The following is a 20,555-nucleotide window of genomic DNA, read 5'->3' on the forward strand; positions in this document are numbered from 1 at the left end:
TCAAGGCTGGAAGTGGGAGGTGGGGGTGGGAATGGACCAAGGCTGGCGTGGTAGGAGCCTGGGACAGTGAGTGCACACGGGTTCCGGGGTTGTATTCCTGCTGTCCAGTAAGGCGACAGTCGAGGAGGCTCTAGTGGGGACAGCGCTGATTGGGGAGGTGGTTGGGGGTAGGGAACTCTAGAGGCCATCAGGTGTCCCCAAGCCTGCCGGATGCTGGGGTCAAGCTGCTCTCTCTTCCTTCTGTGAACCTGGTGGGGGTGACTCCCAACAGTCAGGTCCTGGGAGCAGTGGGCCTCCAGCCTCGGGCCTCTGGGCCTTGGATTTGTGAACCCATTTTATTGACAACATTTGTCAAGGGCAGGTGTGGGGCAGGTGGCATGAAGGTCACTACCCTGAAGTCACTGAAATTGTCAAGTGGCCCAGCCAGACCTGGGTCCAAGCCCTCAGTCCTGGCTTGCAGTGTAGCCTCCTAGCTCCTTGCTGTCTGTGGTCTCAGTTTCCCCACTGTGTAGGTTTGGTGACTCCTGTACTTGGAGTGACTCTCTGCAGAGGGTCAGTATCCGAGCTGGCACGGTGGGGGGTGGGCCCCATGGGGTTGGGGTTTTGAGGTCTGTTCCCATCTTCACATGGCTGTTCCCGTGGCCGAGGCGTGACTGGCTTGTGTCCATTTCCTTCCACCGGCTCCTGACTGTCCTCTTGTGGTGGCTGCAGTTTTTATCCAATATAATTTTTTTTTTCCTCCTCTTTAGCCCCAATTGTTCTTGTTCAGAAACCGAAACCTCAGCTGGGCCACGCGGTCCTGCAGGATTTCCTCTCTGAGGCTGCAGGGCGAGTGGAGCACAGTGATGTGGGTGGGGGCTCGGCGGTAGCCCTTCTCCTGCAGCTGTCACGACTCCCAGCCAGGGGCAGCGGGTCTGTGCACCCCCACAGGGGAGCTCGGGGGGCTTCAGCTCTGAGCTGAGGGGCTGGCCTGGGCTGCGTGGAGTGTCTGCCTGCCAGGCCTTTCTGACCAGAGTGCAAGTTTCATATAGTGCTTAGCCCACCATGGAGAAACTGAGGCCCAGGAGGTCCAGGGCTTGTCCAAGTCACATGCAGGCCTGAATCTGGGCCTCAGGCTCCCAGCGCAGGACTCATTTCTTTAGGCCAGTGAAGAAGTGGGTGCCCGGCAAGGGGAGGCCTGTGTGCCTATCCCGGTTCTCCTGGATGCTCTGTGTAATCAGGGAGGGCTTGCTGGAGGTGGTGGGAGAGAGTAATGTTCCTGAAGGATGGAGATTTGGGCAGGGGACAAGCGTGTGGAAGGTAGTGGTTGGGTTGGAGCCTGGCCAGAGTGCTGGGTGCCAGTGTCCCAGGGGGAGAGTGCGGCCCCTGGCATGCAGCTTGAGGCTCCTACACTGCAACACAGAGCAAGCTTGGATTATTGCTGCGATCTCTTGACTTACTGAGCTCACCAGTCATGGTGCCGAGCATCATGCTGGGCACCGCACTGGGCGCTGGGCATATAGCAGTGAGTTGTGGGTGTCCTTCCATTGAAAGTGAGCATCATATAACCAAGCAGGCCCCCTGATGTGACTTAGGGGCGGTGCAGAGCCCCTTGGGAGCCCAGAGGAGGCACCCGCCCCAGCCTTGGGCAGCCGGCAAGGTTCGGGTGGGTGGGAGGTGGCCAGGCTGATGCCTAAAGAATGGGGAGGTATCAGGCAGACCACTTGCCTAGCCAGAGGGGACGGCGTGTGCAGAGGCTGAGGATGTCGGTGGATGTGGCACACTGCAGGGCACGGTGCCCTCCTGGGCCTCAGAGGGTGACCCTCTGCAGGTCCTTGGGACTGTTCAGTAAACACTGGCCCCTTTGTAAGATCCCCTAGCCTGTTCACCTGAGAGCCTGGGTGTCCTCAGACTACAGCGTCCTGTCCCTGGAGGCCTGGGGAGAGAGGCTGGTGCCCCATTTCATCCCGGTGGAGCTGCCTCCCCTGGCTCCCGCCAGTGACTGGTTCTTGTCGTGAGCAGCTGTCAGGAGTGTTTCTGTGTATGGGGCTCACAGGGCACCCGCCCATCTCCACACACTGTCCCACCTGCAGTGCTGTGGTCCTGTCCCCACCCCTGCAGACTGGGGTACAGAGAGGTGGGGCGCTTGGGGAGGCCTCAGCCGGCACAGGTCTGATGGACGAGTCTGGTGCTTTGGGCACATCAAGGAGGCAGTGTGTCCTCGAGGCCTGATTTACGGGCCGTTAGATAAATACCTGATCCTGCCAGGACCCAGCTCCCCTTTACCCCCTCCTGGGTTTCTGTCACAAACGTGCAGTAAAGCTCTCGTGCCCGACACAAGGACATGAAACTGGCCTTGCTGGCTGTGCTGGGTGGTTTTGTGCGGCACTGAGAGCCAAGTGGGCTCTTTCCTCAGGCATGCGACTCCCCAGCAAAGTGGTGGCTAGTCACGTTTCCTGGTGCCTGAGGGGCACAGTCCACAGCCATCCTCAAGAGGAGTGACTCGTGTCCCCACTGTGGCCTCAGTGCTGTCCTTGCAGGGAGCTCCATGGTCTCTCAGGACGAGTGGCCCAGAGGGGTCAGGAGGCACATTCCCCCCCTGCCCCCACACCTGTCTTGCAGCCTGTAGCTGGGTACTAGGCACTGCCCGCAGTCCCCCAGAAATGGTCCTGAGACACACAGCTCCTCTGCTCTCTGCTGTTCTGAGCAAACCACTGCAAGGGGGACTCCTGGCAATGGTGGCGCTGTTGGGCCCAGGAGTCGTGGCAGTGTGGTAGCCAAGGGAAGTGGGGACCAGGCATGCCAACCCGAAGTTGTATATAGGATGTGAGCTGTAGGCTCCCAGGGCCAGCCCTGGGTGAGCAACTGTGCTGACTGGCCTTGATGCCACATGGTCCCCCTCTGTGAGGCTTGTAGCACCCGTTGCAGGTGAGGAAACTGAGGCTGGTACGCAGGCAGCATTGCCCAGTGAGTGGTAGGAGGGGCAGCTGGGGGCTGGCACTGGGCTGGCAGACCCAGGAGGTTCTGGCTCAGGGCTGACGGGACCCCACCTCCTTGGGCAAGGGATGCCGCAGACGATAGCATCTGTTGGGCAATGGCAGGGCCTGTGAGTACAGGCAGCCACCAGGGACTCGTTCCACAGCATTCCGGGGGAGGTGGGGGGCCGAGGCGCAGGTGGGAAATGCCACTTGGCCAGCCCTCCACCAGGCTGAGCCCGGGCCTGTCTGCTGGAGCGTGTGCTGCAGGGCTTGGGGGCCTCTTGGTCTGATGGGGTGGTAGGCGCCAGGCTTGGGGGTTCTCACTGTGAGGGGGGGAGACCTGGCCCCCACCTGGGGTGATACTGGCCCAGGGTAGAAAGGGGACCCCACCTCTCTGTTTCCTTCTCCAGGAAGGCCTCTCCCTGTTTCCTGCCTCCCTCTCTTTGCTTCCTGTGCCCTGTCTCTGGACTCTGAGGGCTGGGGTGTGCAAACGGCAGTGTCTGGTGTGTGTGTGTGCACGTGTGTGTGCATGCACAGGCGCATGCGGTCCCACACATTATTTCTGTAGAGGAAGAGCCCTGGCTGGGTTCAGGTGCCTCCCTGTCACCATTGGGCAGGTGACTGCTCCTCTGGGCCTCAGTGTCCTCTTGTGTACAGTGAGGCATCGACAAGGTGCCCCCGCCACGGCTTATTGGGAGGAGAGTGGCAGGTGGCAGCACAGTGCCTGGCTGATAGGGTTGGAGAGCAGATACCACAGCACACGTGTGTGTGCGCACGTGTGTGCGTGTGCGCGCGCATGCTTGTCACGTGATGATAACTCTTACGTGCAGACTCCTTGTCCCGGATTGAGACCCTTAAATAAAGGGAAGGACATGTCCTCTGAGCTCAAGAGACCCTAACCAAAGCCTTTTGGTGAAATTCAGTCCTGCCTCTCCGGGAGTCACATATAGGACAGAGGGAGGTCCCAGCTGCCTGGCAGTGCGCACAGCAGAGGAGGCAGCAGGCCCAGTGTGCCCGCCAACCCCGACACCCTTTCTGGCCAAGGGACTGCTGCTGGCCCTCGTATCAGTGGGTCTTTTGATAGTTGGGGACTCTGGTTGTGTTGGGGGTTGAGTCCCCCTCTCAGGCTGTGTTTAGCAGCTGGGAGAGGGTCTTCCTGGGGATCCCCAGCCTCCTCTGCCCGCCGTGCTTAGAGCCCCGTCTTCCCAGACACCTCCTGCCCTAGGCTTCCCAGTGCCAGCTGGAACGTCCGTCAAACGGGACTCCACCTACAAGGTGACTGTGCCGGCAGCTCTCTCCTGCCCCCTCTGCTGCCCGTAAATAAAACTGTAGCATTTATAATGACGCTGCTCAGAGCTGACTTGTGCAACTTCTAAGTGCTTCACAAAGTCTTGGCTGTTAATTCTTGGCTGCCCCGTGGAGACAGGTGCGAGGAACCCCCCACCCACCGGTGCTTCGGGCGCTGCCTCCACACTCACGGCCACCTTTGGTGAGCTCGGGCTCCCTGCGCCCTGGGGCTGCCTGGAGAGGGAGGATGTCCTGTGACCAGGCTCCATGGTGGGGAGCATGGGAACCCGAGGCGCAGACAAAGCTGAGCATCTCCAGGCACCTCCTCGTGGGTCCAGCCTGAAGATCGACACCCTCACTCATTGTAGGGCTGAGGGTGCCGGGGAACAGTGAGGCCAGGGACTTGCCAGGGCCACACAGCTCTTAGGGGCAGAGCAGGGTCTGGGAACGGGACTGTCTGACTCAGAGCCCACTGCTTTAAGAAGCTGCCACTGTCCTGAGAGCTCAGCCGTTCTCTTTGGCTATCTGAGCCTCAGTTTCTCCACCTGGTAAAATGAAGTGATTGAGTGAAGTCACATACTTTTCAGCTGTGTCCTGCCTCTGAGGGTTTAGGGTTCCGCCCAGGGGACAGACCTTGGGGACCCATCCTTAGGGTCCCAGGGACACGGGCCTGCCTGGTTGCCAGGTCCCTATCACCTTGTGTGGCTGCCTCCTGCCTGATCAGCCTTGCTGGCTGGCTCCTAACCCTGTTTGTTGTGACAGAGAGGGTGACCCAGCACCCCCCTTCCTGTGCAGAGGGTGGGGAAGCCTGGCTGGGGAGGGGCTAGAGCTTCTGCAGCCCTGCTGGCTCCTTGCCATCTGCCTGCCAGCTTGAGCTCCCCCCAGCCCTCACCCCCACCTGCTGTCAGATTTTCCAGAAGAGCCAGGCTTGCAGAAACTTGGACACGAGGCTTCCTGCCTGGCTCCTTGGCCCAGCTGGCGCCTTGTGAAGGTCCTTGAGTCTCACCATGTGGACAGAAAGCCCTCACTCGAGTCAGCCCTTCCTTTGGGTCTGGGAGAGCGCAGCCCTTGGCATGGGGGCAGCTCTCAATAGCCACATGTCTGTGCAGGGAGGGACACAGGGCCTGCCCCCAGGGAGCCCAGTGGCCCAAAGAGGGGCTCTCGTGGGTCCCAGCTTCTCTGCATAGCTATTGGTGGGGGCCTGGCAAGAAGCACTTCTCCCCGGGTTGTGGAGAGGTGTTAACGGGGACTGTAACAGCTCTGTGGGCGGTGCGACAGGGAACCTAGCAGGTCTGAGGGAATCCCCACCACAAGTAGGGAGCCCTCACACCTCACGCCTGGAGGAGCAGGGGAACGTGGGCTTGCAGAACCCCAAAAGAGGGCTGCTCACCAGGAACTATGGCCTTCGGAAAAAGTGGCTGCTGAGTCTGGTGGGGCACCCCCCCTTTCCCCCAGCCTCCTCCCTGCTGCTGGTTCCTTGTGTTGGCCAAACCCATGCAGAAGCCAAGGGGGAGAGGGTGTGGGTGAGGCTGCGCCAAGCTTGTGCCCTTGGAGCCAGCGCACGGGGGTGGGTCTAGAGGTGCAGAGGTGGTCCTGTGCCAGCCAGCGTCGGTGAGAACGGAAGGTGTCTGCCCCATGGAGGCATCCAGGGAGGGGGCAGGGATCAGCCCATCTGAGGCCCACAGGGCAGTCGTGCTCGGGAAGGCCTGGGAGGCTCAGCGCTGGCTCTGGGATGGAAACCTGGGATGGGCCAGGAATAGGGAGAGGGACACCCAGGTGGGGTCTGGCTGGTGGAGGGAGGGAGGCAGTGGCATCTGGTCTGGTGGGTGTTCTTGGGAGGCCCCAGGCCCCTTTGCTGAGCCCCCACTGCCAGGACCGGTGGGAGGCGGGGCAGGGGGCCAGAGTGCCCGCAGCTGCTGTGCCCGTCCCCTCTGCCAGCTCCTTCCTTCTCCTCCCTGCCTCCATTTAAGGGTCTTGGTGTCTCCACCAGAGAAGAGGGAGATGGACATGGGAGTCAGCCTGGGAGGCTGCGAGAGCCCCAGGAGCCCCTCTAGGTGGGGCTGGCGGCCTGGCTGTGGCTCATCGCTTTGAGCCTGCCCTGCTGGGTGACTTCAGGGAGCTCCTGGCCCCCTCTTGGGAAAGGGCCGCTTGAGCTGTATGGGTTCTGAAGTCAAAGGTCTATAAGCACCCAGTGTGGGGTACCCTGGCCTCCTTGACTTTTCTGCCACATGTTTTTTTGGGATAAAATTGGAGCGAACCCCTACTTCTCTGCCTCCTCCCATTGGTTTCTTTTCCTGGACTCCCAGAAACCAGGCCACCTCCTGACTCCCCCATGTCTTCAGTCCTCCATACATCGCTGCTCTGGCTCTGGACCTTGTACAGGCCACCTCCTCTGCCTGAACTGGAGCCCCTGTTTTTTCTGCTCCTTCAGTTTCATTGCCCCTTCTTCTGGGAAGCCTTCCTGGCTTTGCCTGGGTCCATGGCCCATCAAAGCCCTTCTGTCTCCATGTCGGGATCTCTGCCGAACCGTCAGCTCCATGAGAGCCGGGCCTCCTCTGCCCTGCTGTGCTGGCCCGGATGGGTCCTGGTGTGAACATTTGCCGAATGAATTAGTGAGGGGGGCGTGCCCTGTGTCTCAGCCGTGCAGGAGGAGCGGCAGCGGGGCAAGGACCGGAACGAGAACGAGGTGGAGTCCACGAGCAGCGCCAATGAGGACATGCCGGTGGAGAAGATCCTGGAGGCCGAGCTGGCTGTCGAGCCCAAGACTGAGACGTACGTGGAGGCCAACATGGGGCTGAACCCCAACTCGGTGAGTGCTGCCTGCCCACGTGGCCTCCCACTGAGTTGGCAAGGACCTGAGCTGCTTTGGGCACTGTGGGCCCGGTGAGTGCCCCTGGGTGGAGGACCCCATCTGCCAGGGCCTCGCTGAAGCGGTGTGCAGCTGTGCCTGGGGGTGCTGACTCTCTGATAACTTGAATTAGAGCCAGGACTTTGCACTTAACCTTCATACTTCACGTTGTCTCCGGCCCACAGTCCAGTCAGTTGTTGGGGATCCTGTATCTGCTCCAGGTTTGCATCGTGTCTAGACTTCTTCTGTGTCTCCCATGTGGGTTCAGTGCTGGGAAAAGAGCTCTGTGGCTGACCCTGAGGTCGTCCATGTCTACCCTAAGGTTATCCTGGCATCTCTCCCTCCGTTCTTTCCCTGGCTCGGTGGCCCAGGCACACCCTGCTCATCCCCACACCCCAACCCCAGGGCCTTTGCACATGCTGCCCCTGCTGACTCCTCAGGCTTCAGTCTCAGCTAGGGTGTCATTTCCTCAGAGAGCCCCTGTCCCTGGGATCTTTCTTGTGCCCCTGCCAAGGTGGGCCTGGCCCTATTAGGTGGGCTCAGCCTTGATCTTTCCCTTCATGGCCCCTAGCACATGGTGATGGCATGGTGGTGTGTGTGGTGAGCGAATTCTCCCTTGTCACCATGAGGCTGGGGTTGGCATCCGAGTTGTTCCTCACTGTCTACCTTCGGTCAGGGACAGTGACATCTCTGTGCAGGTGGGTGCTCATACATGGCCCTCAGCCTCAGTCTAAGAGTGTGGAGGTCCCCTTTTATCTGCTCATGATGCTCCAGAAGGCAGAGGCCCCCCTGCTTCCTGCACTCTGTGATGGGACACCCAGCCACGAAACCCTGTAACCCTGGACAGTGCTGCCTGGCCTACAGCTCCGCCCTGCCCTAGGTCCATATCCCCAGTCCCAGTGAGGGGGGAAGGCAGCTGTGAGGGTTTCATGATTGAGCAGAAACTCCAAAAAAAAAAATCGGGAGATCGAGAAAGGGCTGCCAACTTTGAATTTTGTCAAGTAAGGACATTATTTTGAGAAAACAAATCTGGCATCTGTTCTCCCCATGGTTTCGGAGGAAAGAGGTCGAGGCTGCAGACAGGCGGCTGGTGGAGCGCAGGGCGTCCCGCAGGGGAGCACCTGCCTTCTCGTGTCTGACCTCACGCTGCAGCTTCCTGTGGGTTGACCTGGGTCCCCCTTCCAAGCGGCTCACTAGAGAGCCCTTGTCCCTAGGTCATTTGAGGCAGTTGACCTCAGATAGCAGTCGGAGGCCCAGGAGGCTTAGCTGGTACCTCCTGAGTCCTGGGAGAACCTCGGGCCTCTGCCAGGTGGTCGCACTATCATCTCCCAGGACAGGGACAGTCCTTCCCACTCAGGCACAGGGAGCTCATTCAACCTCTGTTGTTGGAGCCCATTTATTTGAGTGAGAATTGAGGCTCAGTGAAGTTAGGTGTTTGCTGGAGGCCACACAGCTGGATGGAGCTGGAACCCCTCTCAGCCCGTGTCCCCATAGGGAGCCCCTTCCAGGTCCATCCCTGTGCTGCCAGTGCAGGTCTCATTGCCTGCAGCTCCTGCCCCCACATCCTGTCTTCACCTACCCCAGGTGCGCAGTGTGCCCACCTTCGAGGCCCCATCCTGCCTGAGAGTGCTCAGGGTGACAGCTTATCCCCCAGGCCTGCTCTCACCCCATGAAGGCTCTGGAGGGGCTGTTGGCCAGCAGCTAGGAGACCGCCTGTTTCTCAGGGCGTTAGCCCGGGGCCTTCACCATCTCTGTCCTACCCCCGTCTCCTCCTTGCATGGCTCCCTGGGCCCTTGTCCACCACCTGGGCTCCCACTTCGTGGGCTGCTTTGCGGCATGGAGAGGCAAGGAGCGTGGTCCTTCTCAGATGGCCACATGACAGGGTGGCGAGCTCTGAGAAGTGGAGCCTGGCCGTGGTGGCACCAGCCTGGCCTCTGACATGGCTGGCTGCTGGTGTGTCACGTGCACAAACCAGGGACCCCGGCAGGCCAGCCTCTGCCTGTGGCTGCCGGTCCTTGATCCGATGGGGTGAGGGTGAGTGCCTGCAGGGGTACTGGGTGTGGGCACGTGGTACCTGGGCTGAGCACAGAACTGGCCCTGTGAGTGCTCAGAGGTTTGCTAGGGAACCAAGGCAGGGACGTGTAACTGAGGGCCAGCCCCTGACAGCTGGGGGATTTCAGTGTGAAGGTGGCTATAGGGTCATCCCTGGTGCTGGTGCCCTGCCGTCCCTCCCCACAGAGGGTCTCCAGGCTGCTCTGGCCCATGTGTCCCGGAAGCCCCTGCTGACATCTCTCCTTGTGGCTCCAGGTGCCCTGCTCTGCATGCTCTAGCACTGCTCAGCCTGGTGGCCTGGGTGCCAGTTTGTCCCTGGCCCCCCGAGAGCCCTCAGCTGCCCTTCATACAGCCCTGAGTGTTTAGACCGCATGCTGCTCACTGGCAGATGGTTTCAGTCAGGGAAGCTCTGTAAATGAGCCTGGCCATTGCGGTTTCTGGAAGGAGGGATTTCTGCATCTTTCTGGTGCAGGGGCGCCGGTCCCATCCTTGCTCAGGACCCAAAGGGTTAGTCTGCCATCTAAGCCCCACTTACCAGGAGCCAGGAGGAGGGTGCCCTGAGGCCCGCCTGGGTTTCCTCATCTGAGAGGTGACTGGGGAATCCCCTCTGGCTAGAACTTTCTGGAAGGGCCTCTGCTGCCACCCTATCTGTGTGCCACCTCTGTTCCCAGCAGTGGGACTAAATGAGTCATGGTTGGATGCTTCCTGTGGCTGCTGCAGCAAATGACCACAAACTGGGTGATTAAAACAACGGATTTTATATTTCTCATGGTCGAGTCTAAAATCCGTCCCACAGGAGTGAAGTCAGTGTGTCAGACAGGCTGGTCCCCTCTGGAGGCTGGTTCCCTCTGGAGGCTGGTCCCTTCTGGAGGCTGGTGCCCTCTGGAGGCTGGTGCCCTCTGGAGGCTGGTCCCTTCTGGAGGCTGGTGCCCTCTGGAGGCTGGTGCCCTCTGGAGGCTGGTTCCCTCTGGAGGCTGGTCCCCTCTGGAGGCTGGTCCCCTCTGGAGGCTGGTCCCCTCTGGGCGGCGGCGCCTCCATGCTTTCCCTAGGACTAGAGCCTCACACTCCTGGGCTCGAGCCCCTCCCTCCAGCTTTAAGGCAGCAGTGTCTTCTCTCCTCCGACCCTGCTCCGTCCTCACATCTCTCTGGGTCTGACCTCCTGCCTCTCTCTCTAAGGGCCCCTGTGATGGCATTGGGCCTGCCCGCATCATGCGGGATCATCTCCCATCTCAGAACCCTTCACATCTGTAAAGTCCCTATGGCCATGTAAGGTCACGTAGTCACAGGTTCTGGCCATTAGGACATGGTGTCTCTGGGGGGCATATTCAGTCACACCAGGTAAAGTAAAGCCTGGTCTGAGCTGTGTTCTCTCTGTGCTACTCACTACGGTGCCCTCCCTCACCTAGCCCAATGACCCTGTCACCAACATCTGCCAAGCGGCGGACAAGCAGCTCTTTACCCTGGTGGAGTGGGCCAAGCGGATCCCGCACTTCTCCGAGCTGCCCCTGGACGACCAGGTCATCCTGCTGAGGGCAGGTGAGTGGCTGGGCCTGGCAGGGCTGGGGGAGTTATCCTGTCACTGTGACAGGGCAGCCCCTTCCTCTCCCTGGGCCTCAGTTTCCCCCTCTATAAAGTGGGGCTAATTCTTGCTTTGTAGGATGGTAGTCAGGATGACATGGGAAAATCCACGTGATAGTTGGCTGCGAAGCCCGAAACCTTAGAGCACTTGGGAGTGGTGTCTGTGACACCATTACTGCTCTTATTTGAAGATGGCTTCATGTCATCTCATGATAGGTGTCATGGAAACATTTGAGCATGGAAATTGTTTTAAATTTTATTTATATATCTTTTCTGCTCTGGTTCTTCTGCGGATATAATGAGAGTGCCGACTTGACCTGTGGCTGTAGCACTCCTTGTTTCAACTCAATAGTTTACTATTTTGTGGGGTTCCACGTTGATCTCTGAGAGTTTGCTGTTGGGACCAGACTGGCAGCTACTATTCTGTGGTTGTCCCAGAGAGAATCATGGGAGCTTTCGTGCTCTGTGGCACGAGCTATCCCATGGCCGTCCCAGAGAGAACAGTAGGGACTCTCCCAGGTGCTCTGTGGCACAAGCATCTTGCACGTGCAAAAAGAGACTTCCCTGGGCACGCCAGTTTGGGAGTGCCCGGCTCAAACAGCCACAGGAGGTGTTCTGTGCAGGACTTCTCAGCACCTTTACTATACCAGTGTGCACTGTAGATAGCCGTTTCCCAAACTTAGGTGCTCAGGAACCTCCTCTCTGGGGAAAATTCATGGGGTTAGGGTTCCGTGTAACCCATTTTGGGAACCCTAGCTTGGGTTCCCATGGGGATGGGTCTGCGATAGGTGGTGCGCGCTGCCTTTGAAGGGGCGAGGGGGTTACGGGAAGGGTGGGCCGACCGATGGCTTGTCCCCCATCAGGCTGGAACGAGCTGCTCATCGCCTCCTTCTCGCACCGGTCCATAGCCGTGAAGGACGGGATCCTGCTCGCCACCGGGCTGCACGTCCACCGGAACAGCGCCCACAGCGCGGGGGTGGGCGCCATCTTCGACAGGTGGGGGCGCCGCCCCGCTCGTGTCGGGCGCGCGTTTGTTCTGTGCACGGCGGCTGGCAATGCGGGATGCAAAGGAGAGCAAGAGGCACAGGTTAAATCCCTCACAGGCCCAGCCCCTGCTAGCGCTCTGGTCCATCTCCTTCCAATTCGTTTGGTGGGATCCCGCGTACGGGAAGGAGAGCTGCGCTTCTTAAAAAGCAGAAGCAGCTTGTTCCGTAGGCGCGGTTCACTGTGTCCGTTAGGTGTCAGGATCTTCGCAGCTGTGACCGGGATGCAGCACAGCCCACGTGTGTGCTGTGCAGTGGCCTGTCCCTGGGTGGTCAGCTGCGTCTCAGTCACTGCCCCTGGTGCCTCCTTGGTGGAGCTCAAACATGTACCTGTCTGTACCTCGGCCACTGCTTAGCACACCAGGGGCAGGTGCAGGGCAGGCCCACGCCCCGGGTCAGGATGGCCTGTCTATTTATTCAGGTCGCTCTCCAGGAACATGGCCCACCAGGCGAGGTGCACGGGAGCTGCTGCCCCCGTCTGGCTGGCCTTGTCTGTGAGCCCAGGAGGACTGTGGCAGGCTGGGGCCTCCTGGGGACCTATCTGCTTCAGCTGCCTGGAGGGGGAAGGGCTGGGAGGGGTGTCCCAGGGTCCCTCGGGCTGGGGGCTGTGGCACAGGAGTAGGGAGTGGGGAGGGGCATGCTGAGGAGAGAGGTCCAAGGGGAGCCCCTGAGAATGGAAGCTGTGCAGTTGGAGGTGAGCAGTGGCCCCCACTGTTAGCCATGCAGCAGGGTCAAGGGAATGCCAGGAAGTGTGCTGCCCTCTAGGATGGTTCACAGAATGAAGGAGCTGGCCCTTGAGTCCCCTGGGATGTCCCAAGTGCAAGAAGGCGTTGTGGCCACCTACTGTGGGGAGGCGCTGGTTTAAACGGTGCATGGATATGTCTTGTCTGCAGGGCTTCTCAGGGCTTTTAACAAGCTGGGTCCACAGAGGCTATGGGCGTGAGGATGGATCAGTTCTCCCCGAAGGGTTCCAGGGCAGGCTTTCTGCTCCGATGAGGCTGGGTGGGTTGCTCTGCCCCGTGGAAATAAATGGCTGGTGACAAGAAGTGGAACATGGCCCCTCCTTCAGCTGGGCAGGACCTAGGAGGGCCATGTCCTAGGGCCCAGCTTTCCCAGGACTGCAAGGTGTGGGTATGATGCTGGCTCACCGTGACCGTGCCTTAGGCTACCCTGCTCCATCTGCAGCTCAGTACCGGGTAACAGTGGACTTTGCCCCCCGCATCCGGTTCCCTGGCTCACCTTGGCTTGGCTGTCACAGGTTCCTTAGTCTCCAGGTCCCTAGAATAAAACCCCATATGCAGACCCTCCAGGCAGAGGAGAGAGCCCGCTCCGGGGCAGGAGGGGACGGGCCTGGTGTGGTAGACGTCGGGCCCTGTCTGGGCAGCTCCCCCGTTTGGCCTTGCCCTTCTCAGCTGCCATCCAGGGCTGCGCCAAGCTCCCTGAGTCCTTTGAGTATTTCTTGGGGGCCCATCGAGGGGCACAGTCTGATGTGACCTTGGCATTCGCCTGCTTCCTCCCGCAGGGTCCTGACAGAGCTCGTGTCCAAGATGCGGGACATGCACATGGACAAGACGGAGCTGGGCTGCCTGCGAGCCATTGTCCTGTTCAACCCGGGTACGGCCCTCCACGCACGGTCTGTACCCTGCTCACTGCACATGGTCTGCACCCGCCCCCGGCCACGGCACCTCCTGTTTATGATGGGGACGCGCCATGCTGCCTCCTCCTCTGGTCCTTGTGAGGGTTCCACGAGATGGTCTCTGTGAGCCCCACTCGCCCTCTGGTTTGGTGAGGCCTCTTGCTGGGCCTTCTGGGTTCTGCCAACCAAAGCGTGGCGCCCCTTTGACCAGAATCCTGGGGCCCAGAAGGGATAGGTCCTGCTTCCAGTGCTGAGGGTCAGGAGCTGGGACAGTCCAGATGATGTCACTGATGGGCAGACCTGCCCTAGGTCCCGTGAGACCAGCCTGTCCCCCACCTTAGGTGCTGTGTGGAGGGGGCCTTCCTTGTCGGAGCTGCCCGAGTGTGCAGGTCCTGGGCAGCTTCCCAGGTGAGGGGCTCTGACCTGTGGCCCCTTCTTCCTCGCAGATTCCAAGGGGCTCTCGAACCCAGCTGAGGTGGAGGCATTGCGGGAGAAGGTCTACGCATCCCTGGAGGCATACTGCAAACACAAGTACCCAGAGCAGCCTGGGAGGTGAGCCCAGCCTCGGCCCTGCCCTGTATAGACATCGTGGTCTCATGTCCAGACCCCTGCCCTGGGCAAGACCACCACCAGGCACTGCTGTGTGAGGAGAAGGTGGTGCCCCTCCCGGGTCGATGGCAGCCCAGGGAACACCTGGTGTGTCCAGAGCAAGGACGGGCGCTCTCCAGGCCCTCGTGTAAACACATTCACACACTTTTCTGTAGCCCCACCAAAGATGGGCCCCGAGCCGGCACATAGTAGGTGCTTGTCTTTGTGGAGGGGGTAAAGAAGGCCGTGCTCCCCCTTCCACCACTAAGGGAACCACTAGACGCATGGCCTTGGCGCTCACCCCTGGCAGGGGCAGATACCAGCCCATAATAGGTGCTTTGTAAACACATGCAGAGTAGATAGATGGTATGGCCTCTCACCACCTGACTGGGCCTGGATGGTTGGGGATCGTCTCACTTCCAGGTCCGCGGTGCTGGGGGCACAGTATGTGTCAGAAGAAGGGAGCCAGCTCAACTTTATTCTGATTGTACCCCCCTATCTCCAAAAGAGCACCTCCCGGTGGGGGTCCAGGACAGCAGGCCTCTCTCCTCCGGCCCACTGGCTGGCGCCCACACAGTTAACTGTGTCCTAGCTGCTGGGCCTCATCTGGTTTGGTTTAAACTGAAACTTCCCGGATGGAGGTCGGAGGACGGGATGGAGTGGCAGGCCCGCTTGTTTTTCCTGGCTCCCCGCCGCAGCCATCTCGCCAGCTCAGCAGAAAACAGCTCGCTCACTGGCCCCGCTCCAGGCTCCAGGCTGAGTTTTTTGCCTAGAAAATGTGGGTTGTGTGGCAGCCAACCACAGGGCTTTTGCCCCCAAAATATAGACATTGTTAATAAGTCATGAGGTCCTGCAGCCCTGCAGCCCCTTGAGGGTCTGAGTAGAGAGGCCCGGGCAGCATGTGGAGGGGGCCTGGGGCAGAAGTGGACGTCCCCAGAGGGACATTTGTCCCAGTTGGCTGAGCCTGATGTTTCTCCTCCAAGAACCCCCAAACTTCTCTCCTCCCCTCCCCCACTCAGGGTCCTCTGAAGAAACTCTGGGGGTGGGCAGGGCCTTTGGGTGTCCTGTGCTCAGGCCCAGCTCTAGCAGAGCTGTTTCTGGGGAAGGGGTGGGCCTGGCTTGAGGGCACAGGGTGGGGCTTGCTCCAGCACAGACCTCTCCCCGGCTCAGGACTAGCTCTTGTGCCTTTGGTCTCCCCACTGTAGCCAGTGGCATTGCTGATTCTTATAGCTCTCCCCTGTGTAAAATCATGCTGTGGCTCCCTATTGCTATTGGAACAAACCTACATATTTTAAATTCCGCACAAAGCCTGGTCAGTCTGCCCCAGCCTGGCCACTGTTCCACCACTGTCCCTTCAACCCAGGGTCTTTTGCCCACCCTGGGCTCCTGCTTCCAGGCCCTTCCCAGTTCTGTTTCCACTGCCTGAGTGCCTTGTCTTTTTCCTCTAAGGCTCAGCAAAAGCAGGTCTCATGCAGGTTTGAGGGGGATCAGGCGTGAGACTTGGTCCTGTCCTCAGGAGGTAGCCAGGTTCCAGGGTGGAGGGCAGGATGACCACTAGCCCCAGTCACGCCTGCTGTCCCACAGGTTTGCCAAGCTGCTGCTCCGCCTCCCAGCTCTGCGGTCCATCGGCCTCAAGTGCCTGGAACATCTCTTCTTCTTCAAGCTCATCGGGGACACGCCCATCGACACCTTCCTCATGGAGATGCTGGAAGCCCCCCATCAAATGACTTAGGCCCTCAGGCTGGCCACCCCATCTGGCCTCCAGCTGCTCTCCTCGGCTGGGCCCCATCCCTGCCCCTTCTCTGCCTGGCCTGTTTGGACTTTGGGGCGTAGGCTGTCACTGCTAAGCCTAAGAGATGTGTTGCCACCCTCGTTATTTTCAATGCTACTTGTCTTTGGACCCAGCAGGGCAATGCTTTCCCGGGCAACAGCTGGAGAGGCAAGAACTGGTGTGACCATCAGCTCCCAGGGGAGCTCAGGGCGGCTCACGGGGTCTCAGGGCCCTGTCCCTGGAGCTGCAGCAGGCAGGAAAGGTTGGCTCTCTCGGGTTTTTGAATCTCCCAAGCCACTCTCCTGTTTGGAGTGTTGGCACCCAGCCAGCCTCGCCCCATCCATGATCAGGGGGAGGGGACAGGTGGGGGACCGGTGTTTCCCACCCACTCCCCGGGAAGATGAGGGGCTCTGGGGCAAGCAGGCTTCTCTTCCCTCATAGCGAAGGATGAGCAGCCCCTTTTCCAAAGATGACTTGCCGTGGGCCCTGAGCCAGTCACGACAGGAGCTGACCTCTGTGCCGGATTTTGGGGCCACCTCAAGGCTGCAGGGACTACGGTCGCCCGTGTGCCTGTCTTCTCGTTGCATCATTTCAGCTTCTTCCCCCAGCCCCTACTCTCATGGTCCCGCCTAACCCAAGGTGACAGGATGGCAGTGCCCTGGCCTCTGCTCAACCCCAGATCTTCTCTCAGTCCGTGAGGAGGGCTGAGGCTAGCCCCTTGCCCATGTGGTTCTGCTGCAGAGTTTTCCGCTCCCCTGGGAGCCCCATAGGGATGTCAGGAGAGGAAGGCTGCTTTTCCAGAGGGTCTTCGATCCGCTGTGCACATTTGGAGAAAGCCAGAGGGACTTGTGGGCTCATGAGCCCAACAGGGAGGGGCAGGTGGGGCCGAAGCTGGAGCTCTTGGGCAAGGCCCAGGCAGGCTATTCTGTCCACAAGACTTGGAATCAGAAACCTGGGGGCACCAGGCTCCTCTGATCTGGGCTGGACGCCCCTGGGAACACCCAGTGGGTGTTGTCTGGGTGACAGAACATTATGTGGGAGCTCCATCTAACACCTGCCCTGGTTGAAGGCCCCGTTCAGCCCAGCACCCACTTCTGCAGCATTTTGACTCAGCCTAGGCAGGTGGGCAGTCGGGGCTCTCAGGTTGAACCGGCCTCTTTTGCACTGTAATCCCTCCCGTTGGTCTGAGTGCTTTCCATTTTCACGCCGCACACCCCGTGGGCCCAGCATCTGTCAGCAGTGGAGGCCTGAGTAGGGAGGAGAGGGTGTCGGGGGATGCAGGGGGCTCCTGTCTGCACAGCCCCTGAGAGCGTGCTCTGTAATGGTGGCTTCCCTCCTGCCTCCTGCCACCCCCACTAGCAGCCCTGGACAGGGTGTGTGTGTGTGTGGGGGGGCCTGCCGTCCCCAAAGTTTCCCCAGATGGTATAGGAGTGTGTGCCCCTGGCTGGGGCAGGGGCTGAGTGGGATGAGGCAGGCCTTCGGGCCTCCACGGGAAGACAGTCCATTCTTTGCTTTCCAGAGTCACCAGCCCAAGCTGAGCTCGAGGCACCTGGGCAGAGGCTGTAAAAGCCTTGGCCACCTCTGCCACTTGGGCACTCCCCTTGTCCACTGTCTGAGGCATGCCAGGGCCTGCCCAGCTGCCCTCCTCCCACACTCTCCCCAAATGTCTTGGCAGCCTTTGGGGCATGGTTGTGACAGGCAGTGACATAGGCTTTCTCGAGGTATTCCCTTTCGGGGTCCCCTCAGTCATGGGAATGTTAAACTGCCCCCCACACAACGCCCCTGGTGCCTTCTGCAGCCAGACGCATCCTATCATGCCCAGCCTTCTGCTCCCCTCAGCCTCTGGGGAACGTGGGTAGCTCCAAAAGAGAAAACTCCGACGGGGGTCCTCTGTTGGGTCAACTTCTTGGGAACTTCACCATTACCGGCCCTGGCTGACACTGTAAAACACTGAGGCCCCCCCCGCCCCCGGCCACCACCTCCCAAGGCCAGAAACTCCCTTGGTCCCTCCGCTCGGCCTCCCCGCAGCCCCACCTGCACTGCAGCCCCACCCGCGCCGGCATCGTGGGCCCGTGGGAGCTGCCCTTTCCTGTCCTCGCCAGTCGGTCTTCGTGATCATACACGCAATGCTGTTTGGAAAGTGAAATGTGGGGAGACAGCACATTACTCTGTAGAGAGGTAGAGTTTTTATTTAACCAGGTCTTCAGTAGTATTACCAATCTGGTTCAATTAAGGTGATTTTTTGGTAATGATGATTATCATATTGGTGGGACAATCTTTAATTTTCTAAAGATAGCACTAACATCAGCTCGGTAGCTACCCCGTGCCGTCCCCACCTTGGCCCGGCTGGACACTTCCCGGGTCCCTGGCCTGCTGGTGCCTCTGCCAGTTCCTCAGCAGCGTCGCCTCCACACTCTGACACCCAGATCGGGCTCCCACGGCTGAGGATCGGAGATGACCGCGTCCCGTGTTTGGAAGGTGCTGGCAAAGCCAGCTTGCCCCACCCCCCACCCCCTTGGAAGTTGGCCTGCCCAGACGATCACGGAGATGGCCCCGTGTCAGCCACTGGTCACCTGGAAGCATGAGGTCTCCGGGACGATGGCTCCACCCCCTGGGGTTCCCAGGTCTCGGAGTCCCCGAGGACTCGGGCTGGCAGCGAGTGCGGAGGCCGGGCGGGCTCCGGTGCGCGCCCGGGAGGGGAGCCAGCTGCGGCTGTCCCCGTGGGCTGCCCCTCGGGAGCTGGGCGCGCCTGCCCCTGCCCTGCGGGGCCGCGGCGAGGTCGCGCCTGTACGGAGAACCCGCGCGGAGCCGCCGCCTCTCCGCAGCGCGCACGGCTCCCAACGCTTCGTGTTTATTTTTAATTAAGACTTTTCCCCCCGTTTTCCTGTAAGTTTGCTTCGTGTAAGCAAGTCCATAAGGACCCCTCCTTTGGTGAAATCGGGTTTGAATGACTGTCTCAAGGCGAGGAGATGCATCTATTTTAAGATGCTTTGGAGCAAACAGCTTTAGCCGGTCCCCACCCTTAGCCATGCCTTAGCAGGGACACGTAGCTGGCGCTTCAGAGGTGACAAATACAGAGAGTAAAGAGAAATGTCTAAAGCATCGGGAAAGGTAAAAAAAAAAAAAAAATCTATTTTTGTACAAATGTAATTTTATCGGTCATGTATACTTGGATCGTGCGGCGGGAGGGGGGACTTGTTCTGTTTCTGCTCCGGAGCTCGAGGTGGATGTTCCCGGGAACACGCTGGGATGGAGCTGGAGCAGAGCCGGGGCTCCGGCGACGCGGCACAGGGCACCTTCCCTTTGGGCTGCCACCTGCTGCCACGCCCCCCGCAACTCGGACTGTGAAATTGCTCCGACGGGACCGCTCTGCAGCGTCGGCCGCAGGGCCCGGGCGACGAACAGCGGTGTGGGACTCGTGGAAAAGCGAAAGACACAAACGTGGGAGGAGAAACAGCAAAATATGAGCGTTTAAAAATACGCCCTCACCCTTCAGGCCTCGTTTGTTCTGCCGGGGTTTCCTGTTTGGGTCTGGAAGTCGGCCAAGCGAGGGGCTCGGGGGGCTTCCTGCCGCCCCCGGAGGAGCCCTGCTGTCCTCGGCCTGACCCGGGCCGGGTCCCAGCTCCGCCGCCAGCGGGACTCGACCCTGGGACACTTCTCGTCCCTCCTGCTCCCCCCAGCTCCCCGGGAGCCCTCTCCGGGGTCCAGGGCTGGCCCCGCGGCACAGCGCTTGCGCGGCTGCCCCCCTGCTCCAGGAGCCTGGCCCGGCCTCTCCGTGGGCCGGAATGGGCGGGCGGTCAGTGTCGTCTAACTGCCCCGCACAGACTCGAATGACGCCCATCTGCTCCACCCCGTGTGGTAAGTGCCCTTCGTCTCCACGCTGTCCTAGGGCTGGGCTTGGGTGCTCCTGGGCCCCCCTCTAGCAGGTGCCCCCCGGGGAGGCCCTGGGCACCTTGGAGCTGGGAGCCTTGAGGGCCAGGGTCTTGCCCCAGGGTGTTGGACAGATGGTGCTGATGGTGAGGGCCACTCCCAGCCGGGAGGGGGTAAACTTAGCAACAAAGCCCGAGATGCCCGTCCCCGGGACATGCTCACACTTAACGTGTGTGCACCGTCACTGAGACACGAATGCACGACATTCACACTCACATTCACCACACTCCCGGGCATGTGGCAGCCTCAGGACCGTGTACTGTGGGTGTTTGGGAGCAGTGAGGGCGGAGGGCCTCTCAGGCCTTGGCAAGTTCAAGGCAGGGCTGAGCAGGCCTCCCGGGTGGAGTTGGACTCCCACACCCACATTCTCCTTCCCAGGGTGTGTTGGGGTGGTGGCTGCACCCTGAACCTCTGAGCTGCTCCCTGGGCCCACTGGCTGAATGCTGGGTGTCCGTGGGACTGGGAACCACAGGAGCGATCGGCTATTTAAGACCCATGGCCAAGTCCACTGCTGATTGCTGGGCCTGGTCCGGGCCCTGGCCTCGCCCACCAGGACCCAGCCCGGACCTCCTGGGCTGGCTGGGTGTGGGGGCCACGGGGGATGGGAGGGAGTTGTCTGAGGTGCCAGCCCTGCTCCTCCCCGCACAGCCCCACACTGTCCTCTGGGTCTTGCTGCAACTGGCTTACATGTGCCAGCCGTGGACCCCTGCCTGGGGGCCTGGAGAATTGGGGGGTTGAGGGACTCTGTTTTGCCTCCCACATGCCTGAATCCTCTGCGGAGTGCACTGTGGGGGACACTGGGCCCCTAGTGGTCCCACTCCCCGAGCAGGCCCCCGCCAGCACTGGGCACAGCCTCAGGCACAGC

At 60.4% G+C, this 20,555-nt stretch overlaps 1 protein-coding gene across 4 annotated transcripts in view; it reads left to right on the forward strand.

Annotated features, from left to right (window-relative positions):
* RXRA (retinoid X receptor alpha) overlaps positions 1-19,240 on the forward strand; it is a 92,387-nt gene extending 73,147 nt beyond the window's left edge. For all 4 annotated transcript variants that reach the window (XM_081150766.1, XM_081150768.1, XM_081150767.1 and 1 more), the window contains exons 5-10: positions 6,884-7,053; positions 10,551-10,680; positions 11,586-11,718; positions 13,288-13,379; positions 13,848-13,953; positions 15,574-19,240. In XM_081150766.1, the coding sequence (XP_081006892.1) occupies positions 6,884-7,053; positions 10,551-10,680; positions 11,586-11,718; positions 13,288-13,379; positions 13,848-13,953; positions 15,574-15,721 (779 nt within the window). In that variant the 3' untranslated portion in view covers positions 15,722-19,240. The remainder of the gene's footprint in view (positions 1-6,883; positions 7,054-10,550; positions 10,681-11,585; positions 11,719-13,287; positions 13,380-13,847; positions 13,954-15,573) is intronic.
* The last annotated feature ends 1,315 nt before the right edge of the window (positions 19,241-20,555 follow it).

The sequence above is a fragment of the Miniopterus schreibersii genome, assembly GCF_964146895.1.
Source record: "Miniopterus schreibersii genome assembly, chromosome: 11".
In the NCBI taxonomy this organism is placed as follows: Eukaryota; Metazoa; Chordata; class Mammalia; order Chiroptera; family Miniopteridae; genus Miniopterus; species Miniopterus schreibersii.